At 41.3% G+C, this 18,417-nt stretch overlaps 3 protein-coding genes across 4 annotated transcripts in view; 1 reads left to right on the top strand and 2 right to left on the bottom strand.

The window, feature by feature from the left end:
* Positions 1–18,417, top strand: part of LOC307028144 (uncharacterized protein) — a 207,705-nt gene that overhangs the window by 45,494 nt on the left and 143,794 nt on the right. The gene's annotated exons all lie outside the window — the stretch shown is intronic.
* LOC307028619 (uncharacterized protein) overlaps positions 1–18,417 on the bottom strand; it is a 32,736-nt gene that overhangs the window by 4,945 nt on the left and 9,374 nt on the right. The window contains exon 1 of one of the 2 annotated variants that reach the window (XR_013805050.1): positions 180–214. The exons of the other annotated variant lie outside the window; for it this stretch is intronic. The gene's annotated coding sequence lies outside the window, so the exon portion shown is untranslated. Of the gene's footprint in view, positions 1–179; positions 215–18,417 lie in introns of those variants that run through there. 2 annotated transcript variants of the gene reach the window in all.
* On the bottom strand, positions 5,624–9,971 carry LOC307030811 (uncharacterized protein). Its single transcript, XM_079667469.1, has 3 exons — positions 9,866–9,971; positions 8,852–9,403; positions 5,624–6,144 (listed from the first exon to the last, which is right to left on the bottom strand). Exons 2-3 carry the CDS (start codon positions 9,326–9,328, stop codon positions 6,079–6,081), a joined length of 543 nt encoding a protein of 180 aa, XP_079523595.1. The 5' UTR covers positions 9,329–9,403; positions 9,866–9,971; the 3' UTR covers positions 5,624–6,078.

The raw sequence follows: 18,417 nt of genomic DNA, 5'->3' as shown, positions 1-18,417 counted from the left end.
CAGAGCGGCGGCCATTTGTATGTGTACCGTTGCCATAGTGACAGTTGTAGCGGGCTGACCATATAAATAGAATATGAGTATAGTAGTATACTCGTATTCTATTTCTATGGGCTCGTTATTTGTATGACGTTAGCTAGATAGAGCAATAATTTGATTTTAGGTTAGCTCAAGTAATTCACCTTAGGCCTTCTTCGACCGATCTCCTCTGAATTGTACGGGATGACACACCAAACAGATCCGCGATTTCTCGGGTTGATAGACCGGACAGCACATAGGTAGCGAGCATATCGCATGGAATATCCAGAGGCGGGCGTCCTGCACCTGTGCTTGAACCAACTTCTTGGACATCTTCCGCACGAACACGGTGCTCAATCAGTGTCAAAGTATCTACAACTTCGTCATCCGTGTCGATATCTCGAAGAGCGCTTATCCGCCCGAGTACTTCGATAAAGTCTTCAATATGGGCCAAGTCAACACAGTATCTGTTGGTAAACCGTGTTGATCAATTTGATCTGCTAAGGATAGCATAGCATCTTGGAGCCCACCGACGTCTTCCATGTTGTCTGCCCCGCCTTATTTTCATTTAGTAGTTATTATATAGTTTATAAAAAATGTTTTAAGTCCTTCTCCTCCATTTTCTTCCTCTTCTCGAGTAGTCAGTGTTGTGGTGCTGTTGCTTTGGTCTGGGTCTCTGGATCTGTGAGCTAACCACGCCCCGTTCATTTGCATATAAGGAATGGAAATGTCTCATCATGAAATGTCTCTTCATGAAATACAAGTCACCTGAAATAAATAAATGCGTCATTATGAAATACAAGTCATCTGAAATAAATAAATATGTCATTATGAAATACGATTCTCTTGAAATAAATAAATGTGTCATTATGATATACAAGTCTCTTGAAATAAATAAATGTGTTATTATGAAATAAAAGTCTCTTGAAATAAATTTCTCATTATGAAATAAAAGTCCCATGAAATAAATAAATGTGTATTTAAATGTACATGTATACATATTTATTGCCTCATTTATTTATTTCATAATTTATTTCATAGGCATATTTATATATATATGTATTTATTTAATTATTGATGTATTTATTTATTTATTTAATTTTGGCTTAAATGGCATTCCATAGGAGTCTACCTGACGCAGCCATTCCCTACTGTAGCGTCACCTTGGATACGAGTCTAAACAACTCACAGACACACAGGCCAGGGCGCTGAAAGGGCGCCCTTTGAGCATCAGATCTGACGACGCTGATTGGCTAAAATTATGTTTCGGCGGCATAGTTTACAGATAGCAACAGTCAGCTTGTTGGCTGCAGATGCTCTGGCTGAGGGCTCCTTTATACCGCCCGGACGAGAGAGGGTAATGATACACGCTGCAGCCAGGCAGGAAACATGTGACTTATCAGTAACTTTAGACATCGTAAAACAATTTTAAACGACATTTTATTGTAGATTATACATTTTACTGATACCAACTATATAATATTTACCTTGTTCTTTAAAAACAAAAATAAAAATAAAAAATATATATTTTTGGGAAATATATATATATATATTTTTTTTTTTAATGACAATCAAACATGTGGGAAGAGGGAGGGCGGCGCCCCTAGCGCCCCTATGGGCCGGCCGCCACTGCCTAGGGGCCTCTTCTTGGTATCTGCTAGGCAGAAGTCACTCAATGCAGAAATCACAAGTTTAACACACATTCTACACACATTCTATATAAGGTGACATTAAAATGAATATACCAGATTGAACTTTCCTGCCATAACACGTTACTTTAATACTTCTAATAATTCAAATAATACTTAACCCTTTAGTCCCTCTCTCTTGTCTTTCTCTCCTTTCTTTTCTTTCTTGAAAGTCTGACTTTGTGAGTGGTTGAGACATGGCACACACGTGAGTACTAGCATCCCTCCTCACATGCTCTCACTCTCTGCCAGAAAGTGCGGTGCCGCACAGCATTTGGAGGCAGGACCAAACCATTACATGTAAATAGAGAGGGGTGTACAGAGGCTTTGGATAATTAACTTTTGGCAGAAAAAAAGTGAAATGAATCGTAAGTTTAGTGAGTACATTATGAATTTAACGTTATATTAATGTTAATTGTTGATGATTGATGAAAGGTTCCTTAAACATTTGTTCTTAATGTTCTAAAAATGTTTGGGGCCCCTGTCAGTCACGGGCCCTTAGAATCGTCCTAACCTTTCACCCCCTTACGACACACACACACACACACACACACACACACACACACACACACACACACACACACACACACACACACACACACACACACACACACACACACACACACACACACACACACACACACACACACACACACACACACACACACACACACACACACACAGAGCCGAGCTTGAATGACACAAGCACACTTTTATTTCCATGCAACTCTCTGATTGGTCTGGTGTCTTGCCTCTGTTGCTATCACTGAACACGGGAAATTACATTCCTGCCGTCCTCTCGAGTGTCTTGATGAGGTTCACGTAAAGCACGGTTAATGTATTATATTATTGAGGTAGAATTGTCCGGGGCTGCAGAAAAAACATTTGGGGCAGGCCAAAATATTATTTTACCAATAATGTGGAATTTATTGGCTACATATTACACAGATTATGCACAGCGGGAGCAGCAATAACCGTCAAATAATAATTAAGACAGGGGAGCTCCGCACCCCCTGCCTGTCGCTAGGGGGTGCTGCAGCGCCCTCAGCACCCCCCTTCCCGCGCCCATGTCTCTAGCACCGTTTTAGATTCAATGAGTGTCTCGTTTGCAAATGCTTCATTAAGTTGCTTGTGTTACCCCCTTTACAAGCAACTAATTGAGTACATAGATTGCACCTTGCACTATCACCAAGTCATTCCTAGCATTCGGTGCCATTTAGGTCCCCACGACATTATATCATATATTTTGTATTTAAAAGGTCTAATGCTTATTTTTTAAATACTTGGTTTTAAATGTGTATACCCTCTACCATAAAACAACAATGTTATTTAGCCAGGATATTAAACATTCTAAATAATTACTCTGATTTTAGCACAAGTAGGCCAAATTGCTTTGTCCCCAATCATGTTTGCTCAACTTCTGTAACAGATATACAAAAATAAATCAAAGAAATACAAACAAATTCTACATTTTTGTGAGTGTTGTATGACTCTTTTGCTAATATTCCTCACCAAATTGAAATTGTTGTTATTAATTCATTTGTATTGAAAATAAAGTGTGTGTCCCCTGTTTGAATGTCCCCCCTGTTACTCTGATTTGAATCCCTCTGGACACGCCCCTTTACTATTCCACTATTTGTATGACTCAAGAAGAAGGAGGATACATTTTGAGTGGGAAATCATCTTCAAGAAGCAGAGTGAATGCGTTCTTCCTTCAACGTTTTTCTAATGTTTTAAAGAACTTAACTATTGCGGTAAAGCATAAAATGTCCACCCTGCTATGCTCATTTTTAGTGGAACTGATCATTTGTTTTACATTTAGAAAATATGGTGAATATATCTATCAAATATATGTTTCTGTTGTGACCAAGTGCTAGCTTGATTATCATCACACATGTAGCAATAGCCAAGTTTAGCATAAAATGTCCACCCTATTACCGTCCACCCTGTTACTATTTTTCACAGTAACAGGGTGCACACACAGTAACTGGGGATGGTAAAAAAAAAAGATTTAAGCATAATATGGACTTGACCAAAATATTTTTCTTATACTTTAACAAGCCATCATTGAGATTAAATAAAAAAAAACCTTGGAAAATTATGTTTTTTATTTTTGAATACCCTAGCTGAAATGGTACCGAATGCTAGGAATGACCCTTAAAGTGCACCCAGACCTTGGATCGCTTCGCTCTGTCCGCCATGCCTGCGGGAGTCTCACAACAATAATAAGAGTGCTGTTGTTGAGAAAGATGACGAGTGGCATTTACAGTGGCCAATCAGATGGGGTCTCAAACCGGATACATCACACGGGATGAGGGTTCCCAACCAACCAGAATGGTTTAAAGCTAAACTAAGGAAGTAGACGTAACACATCGCGGCAGAGAAGCATCTATGCCACCAGCAGATTTGAGCATACTCAGCAGATGAAAAGGAAACGGACTGAGACTTAGGTTCCTGATAGTGACCATGAGAATGTGGCACCTTTCAGCACCAGTGATGCCACTGAGCTTGACATCATCTTAGTTGAACAGGTAGAATGTGTGAAAGATGACCACAGTTACTCTCCAGCCATTCTTAGCTCAGGTATTGTGGAACCATGCTCAAATGCAACCTGCCAAGCTACAGTCAAGGCATTGACAAACGAGTGTGCACGATTAAGAGCTGAGGTTAATTGTCTTAAGGACAAAGTTAATGTGCTGTCTTTCAATGAAGAAGCCTTCAAAGGAAATGATGAGATGATACAGGAACTAACAGGCCTACCAAGCTATGCTAAAATGATGATTGTTTTTGGCTGGGTTTGTGAAAGCCGGTCCAAGACTGACTCCCTTTCATAGCTTTTTATTAACACTGATGAGAATGAGGCTTAACTTACCTTTATATTTTTTTGTTTATCTTTTTCATATGTCTAAGAGCAGTGTTGTCATAATGTTCAACATTGTTGGCCCTCAACAGATCAAATTCAGGTTAGTCTGCCCATGTGTTTCAGGGATAATTTTAGCAACTGCACTTCCATCATTGATTGTTTTGACATTTTTGTGGAGAAGCCAAAGAATTTAAGGGCACGTGCACAAACATACGTCCTATTACAAGCACCACAACACTGTAAAATATCTAATTTCTATAATACCACAGGGTGTTACATCCTTTGTGTCAAAGGGCTGGGGGGGGTGTCCCCCCCAGCCCACAAGCGACAAGTACATTACATAAAACTGCTCATATCTTGAGAAATTATCTCCAGGACATGTTGTTCTTGCTGATAGAGGCTTCAATGTGAAAGACACATGGACTGTATAATGCACAGTTGAAAATACCAGCATTCACCAAAGGCAAGCAGCAGCTGCATCCACTGGAACTTGAATCCACAAGGGGAATCGCTGCCGTCAGGATCCATGTGGAAAGAGTCATTGGCCTGGTCAGGAACACATACACCATCCTTCAGAGCACCATCCCGCTGTCTCTTTGCCATGCAGCCACTCAAGGACAACCTATTTCCCTTGACAAGATGGTAACAGTTTGCTGTGCTCTTTGTAATGTCTGCCCATCTGTGGTACCCACAGAATAGATAGATACTATTTGTAAGTCGCTTTTGATAAAAGCATCAGCTAAATGAAACAAAAATGCTTATTGTGTATTCCCTTTTCTATGTATGTTGGATCTTCTCTCTATTATCTTTACAATTAATACATTAAAATGTCCAGTTTTTAACTAATAAACATCACTTTTTCCAAGTATTTCTTCCTTGAGGTTTTTAAAATACTCCTACTTATACTACAATGCATCTGCAAGTATTAGATACAGTTATTTATTGCACAATATACAGTGTATGAATATGTAAGCTTAATGGGTAAACAAAAACCTGACCATGAAGACAAAAGAAAAAGACCAGTGTCTGACAAGAAGAGCTTATTTATTTTCAGCTTCTTAATGTCCCTCAGATGTTTTGTCAGAGGTTGCAGTGGGGGAGAAGCGTGGCACAGTAAACCATTTACCCAACAACTCTGGTAGTATCCCCGTTCTAATGAAGTTTACCACCTTTGAATGGGCAACATCAAAAAATGCGCCATCAAACATGATGCGCTGTTTAAAAAGTTATTGAGGTGTCCACACAACAAAATCACAGAACATCCCCTCTGCGACACGCATTTGTGCCTGCACTTGATACATATAGCTGTGATTCAGCTTTAGGCTCATCACACCTCCCTCAGGGACAGTCAGGCAGAACCGCGAGTCTTTGGTGCATTCAAGTAGACTGCGGTCTTTAGCGCTGAAAGCACACTTCATTTCTAAAATGCCAGGCTCATGGCAAGCACAGGTCACGACACCATCTGGGGATGCACCAATCCATGGGAGCTCTGATGCTGCAACATTAATGTCTTTATGGTGATCTTGCATAGCCACCAGGTAAGACTTGTTGGCATGGTCCTCGTTTTGTAAACCCCATCTGAGGAAAATAACATGTTATTTTGGAGAAAAAAACTCATCACTTTAAAAAGTCCCTAAAATACTGTTATTAGAATGTTAATATCTTGTTTTACCCTCATAATATCTAGTTACTCAATTATTGTATTTATTCATGATGAAGTCGTGGAAAGAATGTATGATTTAGTCTTGCTGCCAAAATGTATATATACTAGGGGTGCACCGAATGGGAAATTCTTGGCCGAAACCGATACCGAAAATAGGAAACAGTTGGCAGAAAACCGAATGCCGAAAGGCCGAAAATGATTAATAGAAACAGTGTTTCCCCTAGGATGGAGTCATAGTAGCGGTGCTAAGGCACGTGGGCCCAGCATAATGTGAGCGCTGAGCGCGTGGAATTTTTTTGTGTGTTCGCGTGCGAAGTGTGCCCCGCCAATTTGTTTCTATGTGTCAGCACAAGAAAGGCTCTTGAGGCCTAGTACCAGGTCGATTCTAGACAATTTGCTGCCCTAGGTGAGATTTTAGGCGATATTTTGTGAGTAAAGAATAAATGAAAGATCTCTACAAAAGACAAATAAACTGCAAAACAGAAACTTATTGACATAGGTAATAGACGTCAAAATGTCTTCAAATGTATTCAATATTGTATGAACATGTTTGAATTGAGAGGTGGACGTCACATCCTCTAGGATTTATTTTTGAACATTTTACAGTAAAATGCTTCAATCTGGTGCACTTTGAGCACACAATTACTAGAGACCTGATCTAGGGGGTACAACTCTAAAACGCCCATATGAAAAAGATCGGTTTACATTTTAATAATCAAATAAGTATATGAACACAACCAATAACCTACTATAGCCAATAACAAATAAATGTAGCTTATTTTATTTGTGTTGTTCATTCCTATCTTATTTTACCTAGTTAACATTTATTTATTTATGCATATTTTTGTATCTCTCCAACTTTAAACGATATTTTTGGTCAAGTATACATTGGAATGATTTCAAACCTGTTTTTATTTATCCTAATAATTATAAAGGAGTGCCTTGGAAATATGTGTTTACATAATTTGTGGTCAAAACGTTTGAGACCCACTGAGATAACTTAGACTAAAATTAACTATCTAAATACTCAGAGTCCTTAACCTCACTGAGCCTCTCAGTCTGACAGGAGAGCTCTCCTCCACCCTGGTTGTAGAAACATCTACTTCTTATATCCGTTAGCGCAGCTAGCACCAGATTCTAATAACAACAGCGCCGTTACCGGTGCGCCCTCTCCCTTGCTCGCTCTCTCGCTACCACGCTCGCACTTTGGCTGTGAGCTGCGGGCGCCTGATAAGCCAACATCCCCCACTTTCATCACTTACATCGCAGGGCAACAGGGCAAATTAAACGTGTAACCGGGGTTAAAAGGGTGTTACATTTACTTAATTATGAATGTTGTTACATCAAGGCCGAACATTTGGTTGAGCGCCAACAGTCAAAAATGTTTTTTCCCTCCCAGAGCTACCAGCGCAGCGCCCCCCAGATCTGGCGCCCTAGGCGACCGCCTGTGTCGCCTATGCCAGTAAAACAAATACTACAAATCTACATAACAAACAAACAATTTTTTTTGGGTACCTGGCTGGCGCCCCCTAGCAGCGGCGCTTATATTTCAGCAGCGGCGCTGCGCCGCCACTATTTGTATATAGGGGAAACACTGAGAAATATATATAATGTATACATTTTTTACCAATGTTGTTCAGCTACCTGATTATGGAAAAAGACATGATTATGGAAAAACTTAACTTAAATAATAATCACTATTATGGGTCCATACAATTTTTATTCAGAACTTTTGAATGCAAACAGTACATTCATTCCAAGTCAAGTGCATTTTCTTTTCTCTGTAGGATAACTACAACAAAGTGCATTCAGAACAAAGCCAAGGTGCTTTAAAACTGCATAAACATCTAGGCCAGTAGGCCTACAACAAAATAGTGTAAATAAAGGCTGTAACAGCCAGGCCTTCAACAACAACAAATGCACCTATAAGTTTGGTAACCAAACGTGTTGTTGTGATGACGTAATCAAAACGCGGCGACAAGCACGCCGCGCGACCATGCTCGCGGCTGGCTCACAGCCAACATGTCTGCCGCTTGGAGAAAGAGGCGCGCATTGCGATTTGTAAAACTTATTCAGCTGACATTTCTCGAGGGGGTGTAACTGCAAAGACTTTCACCACTTCGGGATTACTTCACCACTTGAAATCAAAACACCCGGACAAATATGCGGAGTATGATCAACGTAACCCTGTTCTCTGACATTCGGTGATATTTTTTCCCTTTTGGCCGAAAGCCGAAAGGGCCTTTTTAACCATTTTCGGCCGATAATGTTCGGTGGCCGAATATTCGGTGCATCCCTAATATATACCTGGTCGCTTCAGTGGAAAACTGAGAGGAGCGAGGATAGCAAACTCTTTTAATCAAAGACGAAGAGCTCTCTGTCTTGGCTGCCTCATGGAAGGATGACGCAGTAACTCTCCCTGCTCTCTGCTCAAACCAGACTCTCTACCTACTCTGTTTCCTGGTCTTCTCCTCAACTAACAAACACTCAAAAAAAATTGAACTATCAAAAGAGCTGTAACTATCAGAAAGCAGTGAAGTTATTCTTAATGAATATAGTGATGTTTAGGATTTAGCATTGTGACATGCTTTTATTTTACCGTAAGCCATTTCTATTTCTTACCTGCTCTGGTGTGAGATTCAGCTCCTCAAAGACTTTGGCACCCTCCTCTAGCAGTGCTGGCAAATCCAGTACAAGTCTGCTGCTTTGATACAGACTGGTAAGGGGTGTTGGCAGATCCAGTTGTACAGTCTTTGGCGTGTATCTGTGGGAATGGCCTTCAATGACCGACAGGATAGCACTTTTCTTGGGCTTTGTCTCTTGTTCTTCACTTTGGTGGAGTTGTTCACAGAATAACTTGAAATCATCAGCAGATGGTCTCATGTGCTGAAACAGGTCTTCGGTTTGAACTTGTTCTTTAATGGCGAAGATGTTAGACACCTCATCGTACTTCACCATTTTAGTGCTAGGCCATGTGCATGGCTTCTCTGTGCATGTCTGGTTTTCTCTCTTCTCAACAGCAGCCAAAACTGTAAACATAAGTGCTGCTGCGTGGGAACAAACCTCTCCTAACCCTGCCATGCATGTACAATGCGCCATCACCACTGTCCCGTCCTCCTGCACCACAATCCATGGAGATGTTGGTTTGCTGTTCAAAGCCTGGAAATGATTGACCTGTTAAGTGAAAAATGCAGTACATACATTTTTGTCATATACAAGCTAAACTCTCCTGAGCTTGTACAAATGTAAGATTCAAAGGTTTATTGTCAAATACAATAGCTACAGCGCAGATTGGCATTTAATATCTGAAGTCCCAGGCTGCTCCATAGGCTACAACATACAATATTCTTAAGACATAAAAAAACAAGTAAAGATAGAGCAACGCGAAATATAGCAATAGTGCAAGTGACAGAGAATCGTGAAATAAACATGGACCTCTTGCTTATGTAGAAAAAAATAAGAATTAATTTGTCATTGAAAGAAGAGTATGTTGCTTTAAAACAATATAGCTAGCTGGAGTTATGATGTTAGCTAGAAATACCATTTGCTAGCAACTGGCTAGCAAGCTGACATCATAACTTTAGACATAAATACAACTATAATAACACGGTTTATGATTGTTGTTAAATTACTTACCTTTGCTGTGATCACATGTAGGTGTGTCTTCTCCACATGCCATATCTTGGTGTCGTTCACCCACCCGGCAACGTTGTATTGATAGGCATCTGTGCTCTTAAAAGCCTTCAGGCTCTCTCCGGTGAATGGAGATGGATTGTGAACAAGATAAATATATAGCCTATGTCGGGAAAAGTTAGTTGGGGAAGACACTTAGCCGAATTCAATAAACAAAATACAGTTGGGGGTAACGAATAGGGATCGCATCCAATAATCGCCGTCTTTAACAAATATCTCTCTCTCTCTCTCTTTCCCATTTAAATGCGCTGTGTTTGGTGCCATGACGAGTGTAAACAAACTGTCAGTCGGTCACGTGGCGGCGGGCATTCCGGAAATGACGTACTTGGTACCCATGAATACCGATAGCAGCACCGTTTGTCCAGCGCATGGATGTATAATAAGAACAGAACTTAATATAATAATATAATATAATAAGAACAGGTCCAGCGGCTTAACGGTATACCGATACCGTCCAATCAGGTACCGGTATTGACTTAGTACCGGTTCTCGGTACCCATCCCTAGTCAATTGTGTGGATATATCCAGTTAACTGCACCGTTTTATTATATACTTCATAGATCTTTGTCGGTTTCAAAAAATATATTTGAATTGAACCAATGAAGAATTTGAGTGATTTGATGTCTTAATCTTGAGTGATCAGAGAAACAAGCTGAGCAAACATTACAACAGCTGAACTGCTTGGGAGAAACACTGATTTGTAACATGAAACTGCTTTATTCTGTGTTTTACCCAACCCGATATCACGGCAAGACGTGAACATGTGACGATTTACCATGCTGGGAGACGTGAAGATGTCACGATTTCGTCCCTTCAAACGTGAAAGTTACACAGTATTGTTAACCCATGTTAACCAGTGGAGAAATAACCGGAAATGCCAAGCAAATGCTACCCCGACGGTCGGTTGTTATTGTCAATATTAATATAATAATGATTTACACCTTCGATTCCGAATGGATCGAGACTTTTAAAAAGACGTTGTTTGAACTCTGTCCTGAAACCAAGCAGCGGTGTGTGGCCTTTAAAGGCAACCAGAAGGATGCAAATAATATCAAAAGCTGCCTAAAAGTGCTAAAGGAATGCGGTGAAAACATCCCCCGTTTTGTCTCCCACTACCTGGATGAGCCTGTTACGTTTAACAACCTGGATGTGTCCAACCTGCTGAGCAAGATGGAGCGACTGCCCAGCAAGGTTTGCGCATTAAGACACGTAGTGGAAGTTCAGGCAGATATCGGTGAGGACCTGCGTGCTGTGGCTGTGACCATGGACAGCAGAGTTGCTGCCATGGTCACTGGCTTTACCAAGTTTACTGGCTTTACCAAGTGACGCTGAAACTGCCTGTGGGAGCGCTCAGGGTGATGGCCAGGATGGTGCGGTGTCGGTGAAAGATGCGAGCCCCCCCGGCTCTTCTACTGATGTACATCCCAACTGTGTTGACCCGGTCGCTGCGTCAGGGACCGAGAGTGCCTGTGTGAACCCTGGAGGAACTGCGGTAAATTCGCAGGTATGGAGTCAAGTTGTGAAACAGGGCCGAGGTCGGAGGAATAGGGCCGAGGGCCAGTCTGCCTTATCTAAACAGCTTGTTGGGAAACCTGAACGGAGGATGCCTAAGCCTATTGTTGGCACTGCTGCACAAGGGAATATAAAAGTGATCCGTCCGAAGTTGGTTAGTGTTTTTGCTACCAAATTCTCGCCAGACCTTGATGCTGAGACACTGTCCGAATATCTAACTGAACAACTCGGCCGTGATGTTAACTGTCACCGTATTGACACAGCGAGCAACAGATATAGCTTGTTTAAAGTGTGTGCTGAGTGCAATGAAGTTGCGGAGATGTTTAACCCAGAACTCTGGCCTGAAGGCTCAGTTGTGAGGCGATACTATGAACCACGTAAAGCGGAGGTGATAGGGGCTGGAAGAGCTAGACCTTTTGCTGATGCGAGGGTACTGAATGGGGCTACGGCTGAGCTGCTTAGCTAAACGTTATGCGGGTTGGATCATGTAACTGTCGCGGGCTGCGCCTGGGCAACAGCGCTGCTGATAGGATCCGACGTGTAGTGGTGGACAACTTGCTACAAAAATGTGACATTTTATGCTTGCAAGAAACTTTCTTACCGAAGCAGGACTTGGGAAAGTTGAACTCTCTTAATGACAATTTTCACGGGGCTGGGGAATCCACTACGGACCTATCTCTGGGAATAGTGAGAGGAAGGATAGCAGGGGGCGTGGCTATCCTGTGGCACAAAAAGCTGGACGCTGTCATTAATGTCATCAGGCTTGAAGTTGACTGGTGTATTGCTGTACAGATCAAAATGAATAACAAGGAGTTTAGCATTCTCAATGTATATACTCCATATGAGTCACAGCATAATGAAGATGAATACCTGAACAGACTTGCTTTTATACATTATTTTATTGTTGATAATCATTCCACCGGTGTTTATGTAGTGGGTGATATGAATGCTGACATATCAGACAAAAGGTCCATGTTTGCTAAGCATATGCTACAGTTCTGTGAAGATAACAATTTTATATTATCAAGCCAAATATTTCTGCCTACAGATAGCTATTCATATGAAAGCGAGGCCTGGCATACAACTTCATGGCTTGACCATTGCATAAGCACTGCTAATGCCCATGACATTGTAAGATCAATTGAGATTGTGTATGAGGCATCAATGTCCGATCACATCCCTTTTATAATGTCACTAGATTATGATAGTCTCCCTGTCCCTGAGATGTCTCAGGAGGTTAAAAATGCCTGTACCACTAAAGTGGATTGGTCCAAGCTCACAAATGAGGATAGGCTATTGTACTATGGGAGAACTGATGTCCTATTGAGTGATGTATATCTACCCAAAGTGGCAACTCTGTGTGTTGATGTGGGTTGTAATGAAAGTTCTCACCGTCAAGACCTCTGTAACATGTATGATTGTATTGTGGGAGCTGTATGGGAGGCCAGTAGACCATGCTATACCTACTCTAGGAAGAGACACAACGTCAAGCCAGGGTGGAATAAACATGTGGCTGATCAACATGCTGAAGCTAAGAATGCTTTTGGGGCTTGGGTCCGGGCAGGAAGGCCCAGAGAGGGTCCTGTCCTGGATCTCAAAAAGCTTACAAATGCTAGATATAAATATGCAGTTTGTTATGTCAACAAACATACAGAAACATTGAGAGCGGATTCTATGGCTGAAAAGCTCCTTCATAATGATGTGACTGGCTTCTGGAAGGAGGTGAGGGCTCTGAACAGGCCCAGTACATCGTTAACATGTACCATAGAGGGAGTATCTGGAGCCGATAACATAGCTGAGTTGTGGAGGCAACATTACTCTACTATACTTAACTTTGTTAAAAGTGACCCCGACAAAGTTGATAATGTTGTGAAAAGTGACACAGTGGGAATCACAGCTAAAGAGGTTTATCGAGGAATTGCACAGCTAGCTGATAACAAAGCATGCGGCTCTGACCGAATCACTGCAGAGCACCTTAAACTGGCAAGCCCGAAGGTTGCAGTTCTTCTGGCCATTTGTTTTACCGGCCTCATGACTCATGGTGTGTTGCCAGACTCCATGTTGACTGTTACTTTGGTCCCTGTCATTAAGGACAAAGCGGGCAAGGTAGGGAGCTTGGATAACTATAGACCAATTGCTCTAGCCAGTGTGTTATCCAAAGTCCTGGAAAGAATTTTTTTAGATAGACTATGTTCTTATTTATGTACCTCAGATAACCAGTTTGGCTTCAAGGCTAAGCATGGTACTGAGCTATGCATCTATGCTTTGAAGGAAATGGTAGAAACATATAGAAAACAGAATTCCACTGTTCTGATTGGTTTTATTGATGCCTCTAACGGCCCGTCTACACTACAGGCATCGAAAAATGCTTTCAACGCTTCGCCCATTCACTTGAATGAGGTGACGTAGAAGATTTGTAATCTTCGCCGAACTGCATTGTGGGGAGCATGGCATGGCTTTGCAAGCATCACGAGCATCTATCGGCATCAAAAGTTGAACAATGTTCAACAATGTTCAACTTTTGAGGCTCGATGCTTGGGATCAGCCAATCAAATCCCGTTTATGCAAATCCCGCCAGTGCAAGCGCTAGCCAATCAAACCGCGTGCAAGCTGGGAGAGCCAGGCCGCAGTTCATTTCCTCATATTCCAAACAAGATATTACGGTAGCAAATCACCCGGTTCTTTAGGACCAGAACTATTTACCGGGATACAAACCGGAGGAACCAGGCATGGAGGGAGGTCGCAGAGACAGTGGGTGAAACTGGTAGGTTTTTCGCCTGTTTGGAGAGTTTATATCCAGTTTACTTCGTTTTAACATTGATATTACTTTGTATGTCGGGGGCGGGAGATTCATGTGATTGGTTGTTGGTCGCGTTGCTCGCAAAAAATCGCCAAGCTTCAGACACGCCCAGCTTCAAGATTTTTTGATGCCTGTAGTGTAGACGGGCTGTCAGGCTTTTGACCGAGTTAACCATCATAAACTGTTTTTAAAACTGAGACAAAGGGGTGTGCCCAACAGTATAATAAGGATCCTGGCTTATTGGTATGCCAACCAGAGCATGCGGATAAAATGGGGGAATGCAGCCTCGGCGCCCTTTGGTGTTAGTAATGGAGTCAGCCAGCCTCCTCTCACCATGCCTTTTTAATATCTATATGAATGATCTATCAGATGATTTAAGTGTCTGTAAAACAGGGTGTGTGATTGGTAATGTGATTGTAAACCATCTTATGTATGCTGATGATCTGGCAATTGTTTCTCCTAGCAGTGCTGGTTTTCAACAGTTGTTAAATGTTTGTTCTGATTACGGACTCAAATTTGACGTTAAATACAGGACTGTCTCAGAAAATTAGAATATTGTGATAAAGTTCTTTATTTTCTGTAATGCAATTAAAAAAACAAAAATGTCATACATTCTGGATTCATTACAAATCAACTGAAATATTGCAAGCCTTTTATTATTTTAATATTGCTGATTATGGCATACAGCTTAAGAAAACTCAAATATCCTATCTCTAAATATTAGAATATCATGAAAAAGTATACTAGTAGGGTGTTCAACGAATCACTTGAATCGTCTAATTAACTCGAAACACCTGCAAGGGTTTCCTGAGCCTTGAAAAACACTCAGCTTGGTTCAGTAAACTAAATCACAAGTATGGGGAAGACTGCTGATCTGACTGCTGTCCAGAGGACCGTCATTGACACCCTCCATCAGGAGGGTAAGACACAAAAAGAAATTTCTCAAAGAGCAAGCTGTTCACAGAGTGCAGTTTCAAAGCACATCCACAAAAAGTCTGTTGGAAGGGGGAAATGTGGCAGGAAACGCTGCACAACCAAGAGAGATGACCGCAGCCTTAACAGCATTGTGAAGAAGAGTCGCTTCCAGAATTTGGGGGAGCTTCAAAGACAGTGGACTGAAGCTGGAGTCCAGGTATCAAAAGTCACTGTTCACAGACGTGTCCGGGAAATGGGCTACAATAGCCGTATTCCCATGGTCAAGCCACTTCTGAACTCAAGACAACGGAAGAGGCGTCTGACTTGGGCTAAGGAAAAGAAGCACTGGACAGTTGCACAGTGGTCCAAAGTCCTCTTTTCAGACGAAAGCAAGTTTTGTATTTCATTTGGAAGTCAAGGCGCCAGAGTCTGGAGAAAGGCTGGAGAGGAGCAAAATCCAAGTTGCTTGAAATCCAGTGTGAAGTTCCCACAGTCAGCGATGGTTTGGGGAGCCATGTCAGCTGCTGGTGTTGGTCCACTGTGTTTCATCAAGCCCAGAGTAAATGCAGCTGTGTACCAAGAGATTTTAGAGCACTACATGCTTCCGTCTGCTGAAAAGCTCTATGGAGATGAGGAATTCATTTTCCAGCATGATCTGGCACCTGCCCACAGTGCCAAAACCACCAGTAACTGGTGTACTGACCATGGTATTACTGTCCTCGATTGGCCTGCAAATTCCCCTGACCTGAACCCCATAGAGAATATGTGGGGTATTGTGAAGAAGAAGCTGAAAGACACCAGACCCAACAATGCTAATGAGCTAAAGGCCGCTATTGAAGCATCCTGGGCATCCATAACACCTCAGCAATGCCACAGGCTGATTGCCTCCATGCCACGCCGCATTGATGCAGTAATCCGTGCAAAAGGATTCCCAACCAAGTACTGAGTGCATTAATGGACATTTTCAAATGTTTGATTGTGTTTTGCTGTTATAAATCTTTTTTTTTTACTTGGTCTAAGGAACTATTCTAATTTTTTGAGATAGGATTTTTGAGTTTTCTTAAGCTGTATGCCATAATCAGCAATATTAAAATAATAAAAGGCTTGCAATATTTCAGTTGATTTGTAATGAATCCAGAATGTATGACATTTTTGTTTTTTTAATTGCATTACAGAAAATAAAGAATTTTATCACAATATTCTAATTTTCTGAGACAGTCCTGTACAATGCTATGAAGAGCGCTGTAATGATCTGCAGAGCAAAAGGGGATAAGAACCTTTGTTTTCCAACATTCTGTCTGTCAGGACAGATGCTGTCTGTTTGCTGTAAAACAAAGTATCTGGGACACATCATTACAGATGAAATGGCTGATGATGATGTATAGACAGCGGCGTGTCTTATATACACAAGCTAATATTTTGGCTAGAAAATTCTCTTGGTGTTCAAATAAGGTTAAGGTGAACCTCTTTAGAGCTTATTGCACTCCTCTCTATACTGCCCCCTTGTGGGTCAAGTATAAGAAGGCGAGCCTCCTGAAGCTCCAGGTTGCATATAATGACTGTCTGCATATACTGCTTAGAAAACCAAGGTGGTGCAGTGCATTTGAAATGTTCTGTAATGCACGAGTCAACACGTTCCATGCTCTTTTGAGAAATCTGATGTACAAATTCATCTGTCCATTGAATGCTTCTCATAACTCTGTCATTATGATACTGTCAAATCCGTGTCTCAGTGCTGTACGATACCAGTCACCTCTGTGGAAACATTGGTATAACTGCCTTTTTTAATTTTTATTTTTGAGTGTTGTATGTCTTTTAATAATGGACCAAGAGTCTTTTTAAATAAAGCTGATGATGATGAATAGTCACACTCGAGTAAGCCGATGTTCTTGTTGCCCCAGCTGGTCGACACCTCTTTTTGCAGAAACAAAGGCTACATTCATGTATTAAATCAATGTTAATCCATGAGTGTGGGTGTGGAATTAACGGACGTGACGTTGTGCGATTGACAGCTTCGGTTCATGTTAATTTACAAACTCTTCAACTACAACCGTAGTTATATTTAAAAACACGTTAGAAGGCCTCACGAAATACTTTAATGCAAATTAAACTGTAAATGTGAAGGAATGTGTGTATAACAAAATACTTCGGTGATAAACGAAACCGGAAACTGACGTAGGCAAGATCCCCAGCTCGATGATTGGATGGTTTAGCCGCAATGCATGTTGGGATTTAGTGTTTATGTGATGTGAAATCTGAAAACGTCGTTTTAAAAAAATAAAATAATACTTTATTCCGAGTGTGCTTGCTTTTCTCTTTGAAAGTCATCATATAACGGCATTCTAATACACGGTTCGGCTGCATTAAATATGACATATCTGCCATAGTTCTCTATTTATAGAGCCCTGCTGAGAAGACTTCTAGACAAACAGGAAGAACTGCCCCCAAAACTGAAAACGTGACGTGGATCATAAATATATAAGCAATTAAACAACATCTTACTTTTCTTTTCACACAATACGTTTCCTTTCAGTATCAACACCAATTCGGTTGACTTTTATATTTGATCCAATTGGTAGATAGGCTATATTTACACCACAACGGTGCAGAGCTGATAGGAAGGGACACCAGAGGCCTGTACTACGAAGCTGGATTTTCTTAACCTGGATATGTTTGAGTTAGCCGGTTAGCCTAATCCAAAACATACGCGCTGCCGCTAAACTGTACTACGACGCTGGTTATCAAGTGGATCGCTCAAGCCAGCCGTGCCCTATCTAGTTAGGTGCGCGTTCACATGAAAGGGGTGGTATTTGGAGCATTCGACCAATCACAAACATGGAGAAGCGTACTGACAGCGCAGCGTCATACTTCCTGAATGAAAAGTCAACTATAATATTAGACAAATATGAAGAAGTTAAACTTTAAACATCCATGACTTAAACACTTTATCCAGGATAAAAGCCACATAGTTGCACCTGCAAGGTGAATACAGATGGTAAAAGAAAAAGTGTTTTAATGCGTACATTAACAGGTTTATGATATCACTGCCCCGTCTAAGACACGAGTGGATCTGACTTTAATTACATTTGTCTCGAGTGTTTCGTCAACTTAATGTGTTGCTTAAAATAATACTTGTGCATACAGTAGGCTATGTGACACTGTGAGTGTTGCACGGCCAGATACGGCTCAGCTGACTCAGATAAGGAAATATATGATACATTATGATGTGATATGCAGCGGACTGTACTTAATGTTACTTTGATCCGGT

The sequence above is a fragment of the Notothenia rossii genome, assembly GCF_949606895.1.
Source record: "Notothenia rossii genome assembly, chromosome: 2".
In the NCBI taxonomy this organism is placed as follows: Eukaryota; Metazoa; Chordata; class Actinopteri; order Perciformes; family Nototheniidae; genus Notothenia; species Notothenia rossii.
Note: the sequence above shows the minus strand (reverse complement) of the source record. Positions and strands in the feature narration are given on the sequence as shown.

Coding starts and splice junctions, on each gene's coding strand:
- LOC307030811 (XM_079667469.1), bottom strand. CDS start 9,328: ATGGCGCATTGTACATGCATGGCAGGGTTAGGAGAGGTTTGTTCCCAC. Junction 6,145..8,851: donor TGAATCTCACACCAGAGCAG/GTAAGAAATAGA, acceptor TATTTTCCTCAG/ATGGGGTTTACAAAACGAGG.